This window comes from Ranitomeya imitator, chromosome 2, assembly GCF_032444005.1.
Source record: "Ranitomeya imitator isolate aRanImi1 chromosome 2, aRanImi1.pri, whole genome shotgun sequence".
NCBI lineage: Eukaryota > Metazoa > Chordata > Amphibia > Anura > Dendrobatidae > Ranitomeya > Ranitomeya imitator.
This window is the reverse complement of record NC_091283.1, coordinates 294,895,503-294,916,179: the sequence shown is the minus strand read 5'-3', so window position 1 is coordinate 294,916,179 and position 20,677 is coordinate 294,895,503. Positions and strand designations below refer to the sequence as shown.

Genomic DNA, 20,677 nt, shown 5'->3' with positions numbered 1-20,677 from the left:
ATGTTGGGCAGTCCCAAAATTTTCACCGGATACCTCTAACTCCAGAATGTCAGATGCAGGGGACACTTCCTCCTCATCTCCAGCCAGGACACAAAAAGGAAATCTGTCGGGGTGTGGCACCACCCTTCCCGGGTTCACTGGTTCCCTACTCTTGCTAGGGAGCTCAGAACCTTTCCCCCACAAATCCCAAAACAAACAGAAATCCCGGCTAATAATTATAGGGTGCAACAAGTCCCGAACGACGCCGACTATGTGGGACTCCGTGCCACATGTCGTTTCAATGTTCACACTGGCCACAGGGTAGTCCTTTGCATCACCATGTATGCACCGCACTCCGACCTTCTTTCCCGGGAGCAGGTGGAGAGGAAAAGTGGCCCTCACCAGGGTCACTAGGCTCCCCGAGTCTAACAGTGCCGTTACTGCTTGACCGTTCACCTTCACGGGACATGCTTGAGGTCCCTCGTTGGGCGGAGAGTTCACACTGCAAGCTGGACACGCATAGTATGAACAACGGCGTCCCATGCTGCAGTCCATCTGCTCAGTGGTTTGGGAACAACGGGCAGCTATATGTCCTGGCTTGTGGCACCTCCAACAAATAATATCACCCGTGGGGACCTTGGGCACCACCTCCCCCGCCCTTTGTGACCTTGGACGCACCACCCCTTTTTGGGACTCAGCTGCCTTCTGGGATCCCCAGTACGGCATGGGCTGCCTCCCGAAGGAGCCTTCCAACCCTTGGTACCTCTCAACCAGTCCGATCAGCTCGTCGGCATTCTGGGGATCACCCTGGGCAACCCAAGACTGTATAGGCCTCGGGAGGGAATGGACAAACCGATCCATCATCACCCGTTCTACCATCTGTGCAGGCGCAGAGGATTCTGGCTGCAGCCATTTCTGGACCAGGTGCAACAGATCAAACATTTGGGAACGAGGTGGTTTGTCCCGGTGATAGCCCCAGGAGTGAACTCGCTGTGCCCTGACAGTCAGTGTCACCCCCAAACGTGCGAGAATCTCGGCTTTCAATTTGTGATACTCTTTGGCATCCTGCAAGGTCAAATCATAGTACGCCTTCTGGGGTTCTCCCGTCAGGTATGGCGCAAGTACCTCTGCCCACTGCTCTGGCGGAAGTTTTTCCCTCTCAGCGACCCTCTCAAACACCGTCAGGAAGGCCTCAACATCATCCCCGGGAGTCATTTTCTGCAACGCGCGTCTTACCGTTTTCCGGACGTGGGTGTCATCAGCCAAACCTGGGGTTGGGGCGCTCGCCTTGCCCTGGATGGCGGTTGCCAGAAGCTGCATCTGCTGCTGATGCTCCTGCTGGCTCTGCTGCATCTGTTGCCGTTGCTCCTGCTGGCTCTGCTGCATCTGCTGCTGGCTCTGTTGTAACTGCTGCCGTTGCTCCTGCTGGCTTTGTTGCATCTGCTGCCGTTGCTCCTGCTGGCTCTGTTGTATCTGCTGCATCAACAGCCTGTTGGTCTCTTGCTGCCTTTTCTCCTGCTGTGACTGCATCTGGACCAATTGTTTCAGCAGGTCCTCCATTTTCTCCGGCAATGCTTGCTGGCTTGCAACAGCCTTGACCCAGGACATTCAAAATAAACTCACGTCTCCGCTGGGAACGTTGCCCGCATTCTCCACCAATTGTAAGGATTTCACTCACTCAGCTGCGACGGCTGACACTCAGGAGACGTGTTCCTTTAAAGTTCACTGGGTTTATTGCTTCATAAACCATGTTGCAAACAACAGAAAACAAATAGCCTTTGGTTCAGGTAAAGAAAAACAAGTGTCCAGTTCATCCGGCTCAGTCCTGAAGCCGTAACACCCTCAGGAGGGTTTCACCTCCACACATCTCTGCTGTGTAAAGGATTAGCCAGTCTTATAAAGAGCTAACCCCACCCAGTAACCCATCACATGATTAGCCATGTGGTCTGACATTACCACAGGTCCTGAAACACATATACAAGATTATGTGCAAGAAAGGAATACTCCGGGCTACATTACAGCAACCAGGCACTTATGTGGCACATACCTCCCATCGACTACAAACCCTTTAGCCACGCTACAATATATATATATACATATATATACATACACATACATACATACACATGCACACACACACGCACGCACAATGTTCACATATTTGGTATCACTGCGTCCGAACGAGCCAACCAATAAAACGCACTTGTTAACTCCTTCAGTGCGTAAAAAAACCAAAGCAAAAACCTTTGCTTTTTCATCATGCCACCAAGCAAAAAATAGAGTTACGCGAGATATGACTTTTTGATCTATCAAAATAAAAATGGTACCGCTGAAAACTTCATCTTGTCCCGCAAAAAACAAGCCGCCATACAGCTCCAAAAGCGGAAAAATAAAAAAAAGTTATAGCTTTCAGAATAAAGCAATGCAAAAACAATTATTTTTTTATATAAAATAGTTTTTATTGTGAAAAAGTGGCAAAACGTTAAAAAAAATATATAAATGTGGTATCGCTATAATCATACTGACCGGAAGAATAAAGTTGCCTTATTAATTTTACTATACACGGAATAAAAAAAAATTTAAATTTAAAATTCCTGAATTCCTGGTGTTTGATTATTCTGTCTCCCAAAAATCAGAATAGAAAGCGATCAAAACTGTCAAGTGCACAAAAATGGTACCAATAAAAATGTCAGCTCGACCTGCAAAAAAACAAGCCCTCACATGACTGTCGGCCAAAATATGGTGATGCAAAAACTTGTTTTTGCAATAAAAAGTGTCTTTTAGTGTGTGAAAGCTGCCAAACATAAAAACACGATATACATCTGGTATCGCTGTAATCGCACCGACACGAAGAAGAAAGTCAGCTAATCACTTATACCGCAGGAAGAACGGCATAAAAAAATAAATAAAACCAATTCTTCACATGCTGCTGATTTTTTCATTCTGCCTCCCAAAGATCGTAGTAAGGCTCGGTGCCCATTTATCCTGTGCTCTGCACTGAGCGCTTACACCGGGGGTTTCCATGTAAATCTCTGAAATAGGTGATTCAGACGGAACCTCTGGTTGAAGATTGCCTATAATGAGGCAGATGGAGACACTGTGGACGCCATAAGACCTGTGATCCGGTGGTGTCAGTCTTTTTAGTCATACATAAGAGTGCAGTCAGCCAGTTTTTGTGCACCTCTGAAAATAGAATTAGTTTTACCGGTAATTCTGTTTCTAGGAACCTTCCATGACAGCATCATTGGAGGATGTGACCCCGCCCTAATGGGGGACAGGAAAGAGAAGAGATTAAATACCCCTTCCCTTCCTACAACCTTTAGTGTTTTTACTGGATACCTTAGCATGATATTTACCACCAATGGGCAGGAATCATCCAATAGGTACATTAGATAGAGAGGGAAATTACTGCTGTCATGGAAGGTTCCTAGAAACCGAATTACCAGTAAGACTAATTCTAATTTCTCCAGTCACCTTCCACGAGAGCATACCAACAACTAATTTCTTTAGGGAGGGATCACAGCCTGCAGAACTCATCTGCCAAATGTTAAATCCCTATTGAAATTTAATGGACAGAGGACCAGGTAGCGGCTCTGCATAGCTGCTCAGAAGATGCTTTCCCTCTCTCTGCCCAAGATGTAGATACTGCACGTGTAGAATGAGCCTGTAGTGAAGCAGGAGGAGAAAGATTGTGTGATCAATACACCAGACAGATAGCTTGCTTGATCCAGTTAGCAATCGTATTCTTTGCAGCCTTCTTACCCTTGTTCCGTCCCGCAAACTGAACTGTTGGAGGTAATATAGGACCACCCTGCGGACATCAAGGGTGTGAAAGATTTCTTCCTTTGTGTTGGAAGGATTTGGGCAGAATGAGGGTAGCACAATATCCTGACCTCTGTGAAAGCCTGAGACTACCTTAGGCATAAAGGAGGAATCTAACCTAAGGATAATACTGTCTGTAGTGATAGTTAGATAAGGTTCCTGCATAGACAGGGCTTGTAACTCTTCTAAGCGCCTAGTGGTAGTAAGCGCAACTAAGAAGATGGCTTTGAGGGTCAGGTTCTTAAAGGTCATGGATGAAAGAGGTTCAAATGGATCTCGGGTTAGACTATTCAGGACTATATTCAAATCCCAAGGGGGATCTGACTACAGAGCCTAGGACAAATTCTAGTTGCAGAGGTCATGAAGCTTGTAACTCAGTGGTGGCCAGCTAGGTCTTGATCAAAGAAAAAGCTAAGAGCTGATACCTGCACTTTCAGTGTACTGGGTGTAAATCCTAGCTCCAGCCCCTTTTGCAGAAAGTCTGAAATCTGCGCTATATTGTGATGGAAGGGATCAGGAGTGTTTGGGAAACACGAGGATGAGAATAGTTTCCAGACCTTGCCATAGATGGCATTAGTTACTGGCTTTCTACTTTTCTGGAGAGTTTGGATTACTTTATCTGAGAGTCCTTTAGCCTTTCACCCCTTTCTGCCATTAGATGTACTATTCCATTAATGTGAGGTGAGCCCTACTTCCCATGGACGGAATAGTACATCATAGGCGATCGGCCGTGCTCACGGGGGAAAGCGCGGCCGATCGCGGCCGGGTGTCAGCTGACTATCACAGCTGACATCCGGCACTATGTACGAGGAGCGGTCATGGACCGCTCCCGGCACATTAACCCCTGGAACACTGCGATTAAACATGATCGCAGCGTTCCGGCAGCATAGGGAAGCATCGTGCAGGGAGGGAGCTCCCTGCGTGCTTCCCTGAGACCCTCGGAGCAACGCGATGTGATCGCGTTGCTCCAAGGGTCTCCTACCTCCTCCTCCCTGCAGGGAGGTAGCTTCCAAGCGTGCTCAGAGTAGGCGCCGGGAAGCCTCCCTGAAGTGCCTGTGTGATCGCTGATCTGACACAGTGCACTGCAAAGTGTCAGATCAGCAATCTGTCACTACAATGTGAAGTCTCCCCCGGGACAATGTAAAAAAGTGAAAAAAAAAATAATATTTACATGTGTAAAAAAAAAATAATTCCTCAATAAAGAAAAAAAAATATTGTTCCAATAAATACATTTCTAAATAAAAAAAAAAACAATAAAAGTACACATATTTAGTATCGACGCGTCCATAGAGACCTGACCTATAAAATTGTCCCACTAGTTTACCCCTTCAGTGAACACCGTAAAAAAAAAAAAGGCAAAAAAACGACACTTTATTATCATAGCTCCAAACAAAAAGTGGAATAACACGCGATCAAAAAGACGGATATAAAAACCATAGTACCGCTAAAAACGTCATCTTGTCCCGCAAAAACGAGCTGCCATACAGCATCATCTACAAAAAAATAAAAAAGTTATAGTCCTCAGAATAAAGCGATGCAAAAATAATTATTTTTTTATATAAAATAGTTTTTTATTGTGTAAAAGCGCCAAAACATAAAAAAAATGATATAAATGAGGTATCGCTGTAATCGTTCTGACCTGAAGAATAAAACTGCTTTATCAATTTTACCAAACGTGGAACGGTATAAGCGCCCCCCCCAAAAGGAATTCATTAATAGCTGGTTTTTGTTAATTCTACCTCACACAAAAATCGGAATAAAAAGCGATTAAAAAAAGTCACGTGCCCGAAAATGGTACCAATAAAAACGTCAACCCCTCCCACAAAAAACAAGATCTCACATGACTATGTGGACCAAAATATGGAAAATTTATAGGTCTAAAAATGTGGAGACGCAACAACTATTTTTTGCAATAAAAAGCGTCTTTTAGTGTGTGACGGCTGCCAATCATAAAAATTCGCTAAAAACCCGCTATAAAAGTAATTCAAACCCCCCTTCATCACCCCCTTAGTTAGGGAAAAATAATAAAATTTAAAAAAATGTATTTATTTACATTTTCCCATTAGGGTTATGGTTGGGGCTAAAGTAAGGGTTAGGGTTGGGGCTAAAGTTAGGGTTAGGGGCATGTTCAGGTTAGGGGTGTGGTTAGGGTTTCAGTTAGAATTTGGGGGTTTCCATTGTTTAGGCACATCAGGGGCTCTCCAAACGCAACATGGCGTCCGATCTCAATTCCAGCTAATTCTGCGTTGAAAAAGTAAAACAGTGCTCCTTCCCTTCCGAGCTCTCCTGTGCGCCCAAACAGGGGTTTACCCCAACATATGGGGTATCAGCGTACTCAGGGCAAATTGGACAACAACTTTTGGGGTCCAATTTCTCCTGCTACCCTAGGGAAAATACAAAACCAGGGGCTAAAAAATAATTTTTGTGGAAAAAAAAAGATTTTTTATTTTCATGGCTCTGTGTTATAAACTGTAGTGAAACACTTGAGGGATCAAAGTTCTCACATCACATCTAGATAAGTTCCATGGGGCGTCTAGTTTCCAATATGGGGTCACTTGTGGGGGGTTTCTACTGTTTAGGTATATCAGGGGCTCTGCAAATGCAACGTGACGCCTGCAGACAAATCCATCTAAGTCTGCATTCCAAACGGCGCTCCTTCCCTTCCGAGTTCTGCCATGCGCCCAAACTGTGGTTTCCCCCCACATATGGGGTATCAGCGTACTCAGGACAAATTGGACAACAACTTTTGGGGTCCAATTTCTCGTGTTACCCTTGGGAAAGTACAAAACTGGGGGCTAAAAAATAATTTTTGTGGAAAAAAAATGTTTTTTATTTTCACGGTGAAACACTTGGAGGTTCAAAGTTTTCATAACACATCTAGATAAGTTCCTTAGGGGGTCTTCTTTCCAAAATGGTGTCACTTGTGGGGGGTTTCAATGTTTAGGCACATCAGGGGCTCTCCAAACGCGACATGGCGTCCCACCTCAATTTCAGTCAATTTTACATTGAAAAGTCAAACGGCGCTCCTTCCATTCCGAGCTCTGCCATGAGCCCAAACAGTGGTTTACCCCCACATATGGGGTATCAGCATACTCAGGACAAATTTTACAACGACTTTTGGGGTCCAATTTCTTCTGTTACCCTTGAGAAAATAAAAAATTGGGGGTGAAAATATTTTTGTGAAAAAATATGATTTTTTTATTTTTATGGCTCTACATTATAATCAGGGCCGGCGTCAGCACCCGGCGTACCTGGGCAAGTGTCGGGGCCCTGGCGAGACAGGGGGGCCCATTCAGGGCCGGCGTTAGGGGCAGGCAGCTGCCAGTGCCTAGGGCCCCACTCCCCCAGGGGTCCTCAGCTAGTGGCACATCACGCAGCTGCTATGGGGCCCCTGTGAGGCAGGGGGCCCGCCTGTCACAAGCACCAACTCCCCGCCGCCGCTTTGAACTTTACCGGCGTCTGCCGGTAAAGTTCAAAGCAAATGATGGAGGAGAGAGCGTCACCTGATGCTCCCTCTCCCATCATTCCCCACTCTGCCTCTGACACTGCGGGTGCGTGATGACGTCATCGCGCACTCGTTGTGTGTCAGGCAGGGCAGCGGCAGCCGCAGAGACCGGAGCCGGGAGGGAGCAGCGCGGCGCGGGAACGTTGAGAGGTGAGGAGTGTTTTTTTTTGTAACTATAACAGTGAGTACTGGTCCTGGACTATGGGGCCATTCTATGGACTATGGGGCCCACAGGGGGGCTGTGCTGTATACTACATTTCTGTGCTATATACTACATGGCTGTTTTATATACTACATGGCTGTTCTATATACTACATGGCTGTGCTATATACTACGTGGGCCGTGTTATATACTACGTGGGCTGTTATATACTACGTGGGCTGTGCTATATACTAAATGGCTGTTCTATAAACTACGTGGGCCGTGTTATTTACTACGTGGCTGTGCTGTATACTATATGGGCTGTTATAAGCTACGTGGGCTGTGCTATATACTACGTGGCTGTGTTATATGCTACGTAGGCTGTTATGTACTACATGGCTGTGTTATATGCTACGTGGCTGTGCTATATACTACGTGGGCTGTGTTATATACTACATGGCTGTGTCATATGCGATCATGAATCGTGGTATGTGTTAAAGGGGGGCCCACTGAGACTCGTTTTTGGTCCAATTTCTCCTGTTACCCTTGGTAAAGTAAAACAAATTGGAGCTGAAGTAAAAATTTTTGTGAAAAAAGTTACCGTATATACTCGAGTATAAGCCGAGATTTTCAGCCCATTTTTTGGGGCTGAAAGTCCCCCTCTCGGCTTATACTCGATTCATACCCAGGGGTCGGCAGGGGAGAGGGAGCGGGGGCTGTGTAATTATACTCACCTACTGCTGGCGCGGTCCCTGCACGTCCCTGCTTCTTCCAGCGCTGCAGATTCTTCCTGTACTGAGCCATTACATGGTACCGCTCATTACAGTAATGAATATGCGGCTCCATCTCCCATAGGGGTGGAGCAGCATATTCACTACTGTAATGAACGGTAATGGTGACCGCTCAATACAGGAAGAAGATGCAACACTGGAAGAAGCAGGAACGTGCAGGGACAGCGCCAGCAGTAGGTGAGTATACTCATTCCAGTGCGGCTCTGTCTTCAGCGTCCTCTGGCTGTGATGCTCAGGTCAGAGGGCGCGGTGACGTGGTCAGTGAGCGCCCTCTGCTGAACGTCAGTGCTGAAGACGGAGCCGCACCGCAACGAGGAGCGGTGAATATTTAAAGTGCCAGGGGTCCTGAGCGAAGAGAGGTGAGTATGTGATTTTTTTTATCGCAGCAAAAGCATATGGGGCAAGTGACTGTATGGAGCATCTTATGGGGCCATAACGCTTGTGCAGCACTATATGGGGCAAGTGACTGTACGGAGCATCTTATGGGGCCATAACGCTTGTGCAGCACTATATGGGGCAAGTGTCTATATGGAGCATCTTATGGGGCCATAACGCTTGTGCAGCATTATATGGAGCAAGTGACTGTATGGATGATCTTATGGGGCCATAACGCTTGTGCAGCATTATATGGGGCAAGTGACTGTATGTATGATCTTATGGGGCCATAACGCTTGTGCAGCATTATATGGGGCAAGTGACTGTACGGAGCATCTTATGGGGCCATAACGTTTGTGCAGCACTATATGGGGCAAGTGTCTATATGGAGCATCTTATAGGGCCATAACGCTTGTGCAGCATTATATGGGGCAAGTGACTGTGCAGAGCATCTTATGGGGCCATAACACTTGTGCAGCATTATAAGGGGCAAGTGACTGTATGGATGATCTTATGGGGCCATAACGCTTGTGCAGCATTATATGGGGCAAGTGACTGTACGGAGCATCTTATGGGGCCATAACGCTTGTGCAGCACTATATGGGGCAAGTGACTGTACGGAGCATGTTATGGGGCCATAACGCTTGTGCAGCATTATATGGGGCAAGTGACTGTACGGAGCATCTTATGGGGTCATAACGTTTGTGCAGCACTATATGGGGCAAGTGACTGTAAGGAGCATCTTATGGGGCCATAACGTTTGTGCAGCACTGTTGTGAATTCTGTGGCAGAGCTCCCTCCTGTGGTCACAAGTGGTACTTCGGCTGATTCTGTCTGTGAGATTCCGTTGGTGGAGGAGAGTGGTACTGCGGCTTCTGAGTTTCCTTCCTCAGGTGATGTGGTGAAGTCGTTAGGTGCTGCTCTATTTAACTTCAACTGGTGCTCTGATCCTGGCTTCCAGTCAATGTTCTAGTATTGGACTTGCTGCCTCTTGGATCGTTCCTGTGGCCTGCTGCTCTGCATAGTTAAGTTTCGCTTGAGTTATTTTTGTTTGTTGTTTTTTCTGTCCAGCTTGCTTATTTGTTTTTTTCTTGCTTGCTGGAAGCTCTGGGACGCAGAGGGTGTACCTCCGTGCCGTTAGTCGGTACGGAGGGTCTTTTTGCCCCCTTTGCGTGGTTGTTTGTAGGGTTTTGTGTTGACCGCAAAGTTACCTTTCCTATCCTCGCTCTGTTCAGAAAGTCGGGCCTCACTTTGCTAAATCTATTTCATCTCTACGTTTGACTTTTCATCTTAACTCACAGTCATTATATGTGGGGGGCTGCCTTTTCCTTTGGGGTATTTCTCTGAGGCAAGGTAGGCTTATTTTCTATCTTCAGGCTAGCTAGTTTCTCAGGCTGTGCCGAGTTGCATAGGGAGTGTTAGGCGCAATCCACGGCTGCCTCTAGTGTTGTTGGAGTGGATTAGGGATTGCGGTCAGCAGAGTTCCCACGTCTCAGAGCTCGTTCTATGTTTTTGGGTTATTGTCAGATCACTGTATGTGCTCTGACTACTATGTCCATTGTGGTACTGAATTACCTAATCATAACACAGCACTATATGGGGCAAGTGACTGTATGGAGCATCTTATGGGGCCATAACGCTTGTGCAGCATTATATGGGGCAAGTGACTGTATGGAGCATCTTATGGGGCCATAATGCTTGTGCAGCATTATATGGGGCAAGTGACTGTATGGAGCATCTTATGTGGGCCATAACGCTTGTGCAGCATTATATGGGGCAAGTGTCTGTATGGAGCATTTTATGGGGCCATAACGCTTGTGCAGCATTATATGGGGCAAGTGACTGTACGGAGCATCTTATGGGGCCATAACGTTTGTGCAGCACTATATGGGGCAACTGTCTGTATGGAGCATCTTATGGGGCCATAACGCTTGTGCAGCACTATAAGGGGCAAGTGACTATATGGAGCATCTTATGGGGCCATAACGTTTGTGCAGCACTATATGGGGCAACTGTCTGCACGGAGCATCTTATGGGGCCATAACGCTTGTGCAGCACTATATGGGGTAAGTGACTGTACAGAGCATCTTATGGAGCCATAACGCTTGTGCAGCACTATATGGGGCAAGTAGCTGTGCAGAGCATCTTATGGGGCCATAACGTTTGTGCAGCACTATATGGGGCAAGTGACTGTATGGAGCATCTTATGGGGCCATAACGCTTGTGCAGCATTATATGGGGCAAGTGACTGTATGGAGCATCTTATGGGGCCATAACGCTTGTGCAGCATTATATGGGGCAAGTGACTGTATGGAGCATCCTATGTGGGCCATAACGCATGTGCAGCATTATATGGGGCAAGTGACTGTACGGAGCATCTTATGGGGCCATAACCCTTGTGCAGCACTATATGGGGCAGGTGACTGTACGGAGCATCTTATGGGGCCATAACGTTTGTGCAGCACTATATGGGGCAAGTGTCTGTATAGAGCATCTTATGGGGCCATAACGCTTGTGCAGCACTATAAGGGGCAAGTGACTAAATGGAGCATCTTATGGGGCCATAACGCTTGTGCAGCATTATATGGGGCAAGTGACTGTACGGAGCATCTTATGGGGCCATAACGTTTGTGCAGCAATATATGGGGCAAGTGACTGTATGGAGCATCTTATGGGGCCATAACGCTTGTGCAGCATTATATGGGGCAAGTGACTGTATGGAGCATCTTATGGGGCCATAACGCTTGTGCAGCCTTATATGGGGCAAGTGACTGTATTGATGATCTTATGGGGCCATAACGCTTGTGCAGCATTATATGGGGCAAGTGACTGTATGGATGATCTTATGGGGCCATGAGCAGCATTATATGGGGCAATTATCTGTATGGAGCATCTTATGGGGCCATAACGTTTGTGCAGCACTATATAGGGCAAATATCTCTATGGAGCATCTTATGGGGCCCTTATTACCCTTTATGCAGGATTATAGGGGGCATATTTTAATATGGAGCATCTAATGGGGCCCATCAAACTTAATGGAACATTATATGGGGCTCCTGATTCAAAATGGATATTCAAAAACACTTAACCTACTGATGTCTCAATTAATTTTACTTTTATTGGTATCTATTTTTACTTTTGAAATTTACTAGTAGCTGCTGCATTTTCCACCCTAGGCTTATACTCGAGTCATTAAGTTTTCCCAGTTTTTGTGGCAAAATTAGGAGGGGTCGGCTTATACTCGGGTCGGCTTATACTCGAGTATATACGGTAAATGTTCATTTTTTGTTAAACATTCCAAAAATTCCTGTGAAACACCTGAAGGGTTAATAAACTTCTTGAATGTGGTTTTAAGAACCTTGAGGGGTGCAGTTTTTAGAATGGTGTCACACTTGGGTATTTTCTATCATATAGACCCCTCAAAATGACTTCAAATGAGATGTGGTCCCTGAAAAAAAATGGTGTTGTAAAAATGAGAAATTGCTGGTCACCTTTTAACCCTAATAACTCCCTAACAAAAAAAATTTTGGTTCCAAAATTGTGCTGATGTAAAGTAGCCATGTGGGAAATGTTACTTATTAAGTATTTTGTGTGACATATCTCTGCGATTTAAGGGCATAAAAATTCAAAGTTGGAAAATTGCGACATTTTCAAAATTTTCTCCAAATTTCTGTTTTTACCACTATCATGAAGTACAATATGTCACGAGAAAACAGTGTCAGAATCACTGGGATCCGTTGAAGCGTTCCAGAGTTATAACCTCATAAATGGACAGTGGTCAGAATTGTAAAAATTGGCCCGGTCATTAACATGCAAACCACCCTTGGGGATAAAGGGGTTACGATTTCGGCTTCAGTAGCCAGGCCACAAGGTTCAATTTGCCTAGTTACGGATATAGAAGGGGACCCTGGTGAAGGAGGTCGATCTTCTGAGGCAGGAGCAAAGGACCCTCCTGAGCCATGTCCAGCAAGGCACCGTACGAGCTTCTCCCTGACCACATGGGAGCGACTAATATCGTAGTGACTTGATTTATTCAAATCTTCTATAGTGTTCTCGCCAGCATCGGCATTGGCAGGAAGGCATACGCCTTCAAACACAACACGGCGTCCTCTATTGATTCCAGCCAATTTGCATTCCAAAAGTCAAATGGCGCTCCTTGCCTTCTGAGCCCTGCCGTGCGCTGAAACAGTGGTTTACCCCCACATATGTGGTATCGGCGTGCTCAGGAGAAATTGCACAACAAATTATATGGAGCAATTTCACCTTTTACCCTTATGAAAATGCAAAATATGGAGCTAAAATAGATTTATTCGGGAAAAATGTGATTTTTTATTATTTCCACGGCTCTACGCTATAAACTTGTGTGAAGTACCTGTGGTCCCAATGTGCTCAATATACTCTAGATAAGTTCCAAAATGATGTCACTTGTGGGGGGTTTTCACTGTTTAGGCACATCAGGGGCTCTCCAAACACGACATGGCAACCGCTAATTATTCCATCATATTGTACATTCTAAAAGTCAAATGGCGCTCCTTTCCTTCGGCTCCCTGCTATGTACCTAAACACTAGTATTCCCCCAAATATGGGGTATTGCAACACAAAATGTATAGTCCACTTTCTCCTGTTACACTTGCAAAAGTAAAAAAAATTAGGTCTAAAGGAAAATTTTTGTGAAAGAAATGTAAATGCTTATTTTTTCCTTCCACATTCCATTCATTTCTGTGAAGCACCTGAAGGGTTAATAAACTTCTTGAATGTGGTTTTGAGCACCTTGAGCGGTGCAGTTTTTATAATGGCGTCACTTTTGGGTATTTTCTGTCATGTGAATCCCTCAAAGTGACTTCAAATGTGCGGTGGTCCTAAAAAAATGGTTTTGTAAAATTTGTTGAAAAAATGAAAAATCAGTGGTCAACTTTTAACCCTGATAACGTTCTAACAAAAACAAAATTTGTTCCAAAATTGTGCTGATGTAACGTAGTGTGGGAAATGTTATTTATTAACTATTTTGTGTGATAGAACTCTTTGAAAATTGCGAAATTTTTAAATTTTTTTGCCAAATTTCCTTTTTTTCACAAATAAACGCAAGTCATATCAAAGACATTTTACCACTATCATGAATCACAATATGTCATGAGAAAACAATGTAAGAATCACTGGGATCCATGCAAGCGTTACAGAGTAAACCTCATAAAGTGACAGTAGTCAGAATTGTAAAAGTTGGCCAGGTCATGAAGGCAAAAACAGGCCAGGGCATGAAAGGGTTAACTGAAAACTACACATAAAGATTAAACAACAACAACCACAAGACGGATTTCATCACCAGGTATCAATGTAATGAGTATAACGGCGCTGACCTGACACTGTCTGTAGGTTACAGTGCACAATCCTGCTGACAGGTTCACTTTAAATTTAGATCTTAGGTATTTGGAAGAGGCGATGGAGAGCTTTTTTTAAGACTATCAGGGAGTTATAGACTCACATAAGTGAGGCAGGACAATCCCACCACAATCAAACTATCATACAGAATGAGTAGGTAAAAAAAGGCATAGAATAAAAAAGTTACATTCCCAACAACCTATGTACGAGGGGAGAACTCCGACAGTAAACCAGAGTGGACCATTGGAGCTACTATGAGTCCTGAGCAGAAGAGTAGAGAAAGTATTAGCGCCCCCATTTCAGGAGAGATTGTGCAGTAATCGGAATTCTTTATGATCAAAAACAATGTAATTTATGACGTGGAGTGAATCCATGAAACCAGGGCTCGAGCCAACACATCTCCTGCAGGCGGGAATAAATGTATATTACAGCCATGAACCACGCACAGCTTAGAGATATATCATGGCACAGGTGTAATGTGTTTATGTAGTTTATCACAATCCTCCCTGAAATTAGTTTTAATACAAATTGAAAATTCAGGATTAAGGGAAACTGTTATTATTGTACAGAAATTCACACTTGGCCTCACTGCACATTTCATGTTGTCGATCATAAAAGTGAAGTTTGGCCAGAAAGACTGGACCTGGTCTTGTAGGGACCATATGAGCACATTCAGCAGCACAGGAGGGGGAGAAGGTAGATTTATCCAATAAGATATCAGGGATCTAAGAAGCCAACAGCATCATTACCCTCCGCTTTCTCTTACAGACCCATCATAATACTTTTCAAGTGATTTTGTAACTTGTCAGCACATTCTACGTACACTGTCATTTGGCTTTGTAGTTTGGATCCTCCAGGTTGTAAGATCTAGAGAAAAAAGCTTTCAATGCCCAAAGTAATTTGGGTAAAGGAGAATGTTGTGGTCTAGAGACAAAATGGTGATCATGGTAATATGGCCGGACTACATCACCGATAAAGCAGCCAAAGCCGGTGACTGAGAAGAATCTGTGACTTCTCTGCATTTAGTGGTCACTACTCACCTAGGTAGCCATATGTGGGAATCTCCTCTTTACACCGCTCATCACCCCTCACATATGTCTCTGTAGTATTAATATGGGTCAGATCTTCACCCTGAAACAAATATTGTAAAAGTCACAGACAGAAGGAGAAGTCACATCTATGATCAGCTCTAATCCTGCCATCTCCACCGTTCTCATTATACGAGTATAAAACATATAATACTGGAGGATAAAACAAGACTGAGCACAAGACCTTCACAGATGTCTACACATCTTAGGGGAGATTTCATGACACCTTCTCTCCATCTACCTGATGATCCTGAGGAACATTGGGATCTTCTTGTTTACAGTCCTGTGGAAGAAGAGGATTGGGACACCTCTCTGGTGTTGTCCTCCTACTGGATAGATCTGGAGGAAACACATACAGGGACTGAATTCATTCTTTACATACAGATAATTATAGGCTTTGTGTATTTAGTCCTGTCTATTACCTGGTGATGTGAGGGGCTGGGGAACCTCCATCATGACGTCCTTGTACAGATCTTTGTGTCCTTCTAAATACTCCCACTCCTCCATGGAGAAATAAACTGCGACATCCTGACACCTTACAGGAACCTGACACATACAATGATACCGTCATCCCACGATCCCTTCATAGTGTTACTGTATAATGTCCCAGCATTCCCAGCAGTGTCACCTCTCCAGTCAGCAGCTCAATCATCTTGTAGGTGAGTTCTAGGATCTTCTGGTCATTGATGTCCTCATGTATCGGTGGGTGAGGTGGAGGCCCCGTGATTGGGCTGAGGGGTCTTCCCCGTCCCTCAGACACAGGGTCCTGACAGCGCTCACTAGAGGTCTTCTTCACTACTGTGTAATCCTGGTTATGGAGAGACACATTAATAAATCTCACTACAGACATTTCCAGAGTCCTCACCTCTCCAGTTCTGTCCATCTGTTATTCCCATAGATAAGAATGATGTAATGTGACGTCACCAGAATCTCTCACCTCTCCAGTAATCCGGAAGAGGATCTCTAGGGTGAGGTGTAATATCCTCTCCACCATCTTGTCTCTGTCCCTATCCATCTTTGATGGGTTAATCAGAAAATTCTCTTATGCAGAAGATCTTCACTGAGAGGATCCGATATTGTAGAGACCTGAATGAGAAGATGAGCCGATGTAACATCATAAAAATCTGTGTAATAATACAATTACTGGAGATAATAAGGGAAACACATGAGGAGATTTATTATTTTACAGTATTTAGTTTCCTTCTTTATATCTACTAATAAAACCTATATATTTAGGCCACAGACAACAAGCAGTTTCTTCCTCGGAGTCGGCAGCTGAATACGTTCCTCATAGACTCATCTTCCATAACGCTAATTCTCGTCTCATTTACCGACACTGGAATCGGCATTAGCAATACTGCAGGAGATATTCATTACACGTGACAGGAGAAATAACTACTTCATGATGAGGACGACATTTTCATCTTCTACTACGGCTCTAGAAACATATTTGTCCAGAGTTCATCACTGACTCCATCACCACTGGCCGTCTATATGAAGGTTTCCCGTCTTCCCCGCACTGTAATCTTCTATCACGTTAGATCTCAGCTCTGATTCACACACAGAAGTTTGAGGCTTTTAGAAAAGTTTATAAATATAATGGAGGTTTTTTTTGTCATTTTTCTGTAGGCTTTCACATATTACATGAAAAACACCCAAACAAAACAGGTGTTAACATGTTACAAAAATAAAATGAGGACTGGAGGTTCTAGGAAAATATGATATTGTCTGTGGGGGATGTTGGTGCTGTGGGAACATTACACTGTGGGCAGGAACCAAGAAAAGGCATCAAGAGTGGGGGTAAGTGAGGATTTATTATCTAGTGGTTTAGGCGGTAGAATACTGTGTGGGGGAATGGAGGATCTGTGGGAACATTACACTGTATGGGCCCTGTACTATGAGAGTAATACATGTTTCCTTGGTTCCCGTCTTTCTTAGTTGGGTCATTTGTATCTATCAGCGAAAAAGGAACAAAACCATTGTGATTCTTATAAGGAGACAACACAAACCCCCTAAATATAACATTTTATAACAACCCCACAATCTGTGACTCTTCAGGGTAAATCGCTCTCTCACCATTGGATTAGAGCTGATACTATGAAGCTAAAGAGACTAAACAGACTTTCTGTCACCTCCATAAAGGGGCACTTTACTGTGTTTGTCAGAACTGTCCGAGGATTATTAGGCCGGCGTCACACTCAGCGTAAAACAATACGGTCCGTATATTACGGCCGTAATACGCTGAAAAGTCCCGAAAATAGTGGTCCGTAGCTCCTCCGTAGGCAGGGTGTGTCAGCGTTTTTTGCGCATGGCATCCTCTGTATGTAATCCGTATGGCATCCGTACTGCGTGGTTTTCTCGCAGGCTTGCAAAACCAACATACCGCTATAGAAGTGATCCATGTGTCCCAAAGAGAACAAAAAAAAAATATATATACTGTCTATATATATATATATATATATATATATATATATATATATATATATATATATGTCAGTAGACACATATATGTATATATGAAAAAGGAGTATACAAGGAGCATAGAGGTAATCAAAAAATAACAATACTTTATTAAGTTACATATAAAAATATAACATACCAATAATATGCAAGTAACGTAAACAATACCGTACTCAAGGATAGTTAAAAACAATACATAAGTGGGCAACCCCCGGTGTGCACCATCTCTAGAGCCAATGTACAAGCAAACGGTTACAGTGTGCCACTATAGGTGCATATATCTGTAACTACACCAATACTTTTTACCATGCCCAGTGGCGTGAGAGAAAGATGTAACGTTGCTACACTTACCGATGCAGGGCTCCAAGAGGGGGCACACCGGGCGGGATCCACCTATGCGACCCCCGACGCGCGTTTCGCCCAAAGACAAGAAGGCTTTATCAAGGGGAGATAACGCCGGAAGAGTTTTGGCAACTTTAAATAGAGCCGGCCCACCACCATGTAACAGGTCACGTGCTGAATACCAGCCAGTGACCACGGCATGTTCGGCGCATGCGCCCGTCCACCACCGAGCGCCGCGTCACAGTAGGCGTCAAGCAGCGCTAGTGCGCCTGGGAGAAATACACCCATAGCGCACGCGCGGTGCAACAAAGACGCCGCTGCGACGGGGAGCAAGGGAAAGCGGACCGCGCATGCGCACTGCCGCGGTGATCCGGCTACGGAGTCAAGGGCCTCCCACTGTCTGACACCGCCAGAAAATACCAAAGCTAAGGAGGAGGAAATGACAAAAATGTCAATCCAACCTCACCAAGCAAAATACCAGACATAAATACAGCATAAAAACGGCAAAAGACAGTAATTTAATTGACACAATAGTACAATTAAGCAGATTATGCCGTAATGAATGAGAGCCGATGGTCGGTATATGTTGAAGCTTTAAGGCGGTGGCATCCACAGAATGTTTTATGAAGGAGGTCCGTGACAGTCAAGAAGTATACAAAAGGTGCCCATAACTCGGTCCTTAGATGGAATATAACTAAAAAACACATACAAAGAATAATAATTAGTGAAATTAAAAATAAAAAAATATATTAAAACCATGACGGGAAGGGGGAATCCCAAAACTGGGGACCCACTCTAGGGGGAGATATAAACACTGGGGGGACAAAGAGTAGACCAAAGCAGGAGACATAAACCCAGAATTGAAAAAGAAGAGGGAACGTTCAGTAATAAATTGGGTCAGGTGGTAACCAAAGCGCTAAATAAGAATATTTATGAGAAACCTATAATAGTTTAGAGAAAAGAGGAGAAACTCAGGGACTCATTTAGTCCCTTGGGGACCATGGTGTCAACACGAACTATCCAGCCCGCTTCACGTTGGGCAAGGATCTTTTTATAGTTACCGCCTCTTGTACCGAGGTGGATACTCTCGATACCTCTGACCTGAAGAGTCCCCGCATCACAATTGTGAAATTGTTTAAAATGACAAGGGATAGTCTTCAGGTCAGAGGCAGAATCAAGAGTACTAGCTGCACGTATGTCCCTAACGTGTTCTCGGACACGTACCCGCAACTCCCTCGATGTCAATCCAATATAGATCAGAGAGCACCCACACGTAGCATAATACACGACGTTTGAGGTGCTACATGTGATGTGCTGCCTGATTGAAAATTCTTTTCTTCCATCGGAAGATTTAAAGGTAGTGGCCCGCACGATATTATCACATGCTAAACAATGGCCACATTTGAAGGAGCCGAGCACCGGGCCCCTAGAGCTAAAAGGATTAACAATACGAGGGACATAATGACTGCGAACAAGCAAATTACTCAAGTTGGGGGATCTTTTTGCAGTCATCTGTGGGAAGTCATCTAAAACTTGGGCCAGGGCCGGTTCGGTCATCAGAACTGACCAATGTTTTTTAAGTATATTTCTCATATTTGACCACTCGTGGTTATACGTTGTAATAAACCTAATTTTGTCCATGGTGGTACCACCCTTCCTACCACTACCGTTGGTATACAGCAAGTCTCTACGAGGCGTCCGCCTGGCCCTCTCGAAACCCCGTCTAATACTTCTGCGGCTATATCCGCGATCCCTGAAGCGTCCCTCAAGGTCAACCGCCTGTGCCATAAACCTCTCATCGGTGGAACAGATCCGCCTCATCCTTAGGAACTGTCCAACCGGGACGGCCCCAATGGTGGAGGGATTGTGTGCAGAGCCAGCATGCAACAGAGCATTGACTGCAGTCGACTTCCACCGATGAGAGGTTTATGGCACAGGCGGTTGACCTTGAGGGACGCTTCAGGGATCGCGGATATAGCCGCAGAAGTATTAGACGGGGTTTCGAGAGGGCCAGGCGGACGCCTCGTAGAGACTTGCTGTATACCAACGGTAGTGGTAGGAAGGGTGGTACCACCATGGACAAAATTAGGTTTATTACAACGTATAACCACGAGTGGTCAAATATGAGAAATATACTTAAAAAACATTGGTCAGTTCTGATGACCGAACCGGCCCTGGCCCAAGTTTTAGATGACTTCCCACAGATGACTGCAAAAAGATCCCCCAACTTGAGTAATTTGCTTGTTCGCAGTCATTATGTCCCTCGTATTGTTAATCCTTTTAGCTCTAGGGGCCCGGTGCTCGGCTCCTTCAAATGTGGCCATTGTTTAGCATGTGATAATATCGTGCGGGCCACTACCTTTAAATCTTCCGATGGAAGAAAAGAATTTTCAATCAGGCAGCACATCACATGTAGCACCTCAAACGTCGTGTATTATGCTACGTGTGGGTGCTCTCTGATCTATATTGGATTGACATCGAGGGAGTTGCGGGTACGTGTCCGAGAACACGTTAGGGACATACGTGCAGCTAGTACTCTTGATTCTGCCTCTGACCTGAAGACTATCCCTCGTCATTTTAAACAATTTCACAATTGTGATGCGGGGACTCTTCAGGTCAGAGGTATCGAGAGTATCCACCTCGGTACAAGAGGCGGTAACTATAAAAAGATCCTTGCCCAACGTGAAGCGGGCTGGATAGTTCGTGTTGACACCATGGTCCCCAAGGGACTAAATGAGTCCCTGAGTTTCTCCTCTTTTCTCTAAACTATTATAGGTTTCTCATAAATATTCTTATTT

At 44.7% G+C, this 20,677-nt stretch overlaps 1 protein-coding gene across 1 annotated transcript; it reads right to left on the bottom strand.

Annotated features, from left to right (window-relative positions):
- Positions 1-6,604: 6,604 nt before the first annotated feature.
- On the bottom strand, positions 6,605-15,960 carry LOC138667864 (oocyte zinc finger protein XlCOF8.4-like). The gene is made up of 6 exons (XM_069755946.1): positions 15,943-15,960; positions 15,706-15,885; positions 15,500-15,623; positions 15,319-15,416; positions 15,030-15,120; positions 6,605-6,943 (listed from the first exon to the last, which is right to left on the bottom strand). The coding sequence occupies exons 1-6, from the start codon at positions 15,958-15,960 to the stop codon at positions 6,939-6,941; spliced, it is 516 nt and encodes a 171-aa protein (XP_069612047.1). The 3' UTR covers positions 6,605-6,938.
- Between the last annotated feature and the right edge of the window lie 4,717 nt (positions 15,961-20,677).

Coding starts and splice junctions, on each gene's coding strand:
- LOC138667864 (XM_069755946.1), bottom strand. Junction 15,624..15,705: donor TTGAGCTGCTGACTGGAGAG/GTGACACTGCTG, acceptor TGTATGTGTCAG/GTTCCTGTAAGGTGTCAGGA. Junction 15,417..15,499: donor CCAGCCCCTCACATCACCAG/GTAATAGACAGG, acceptor TGTTTCCTCCAG/ATCTATCCAGTAGGAGGACA.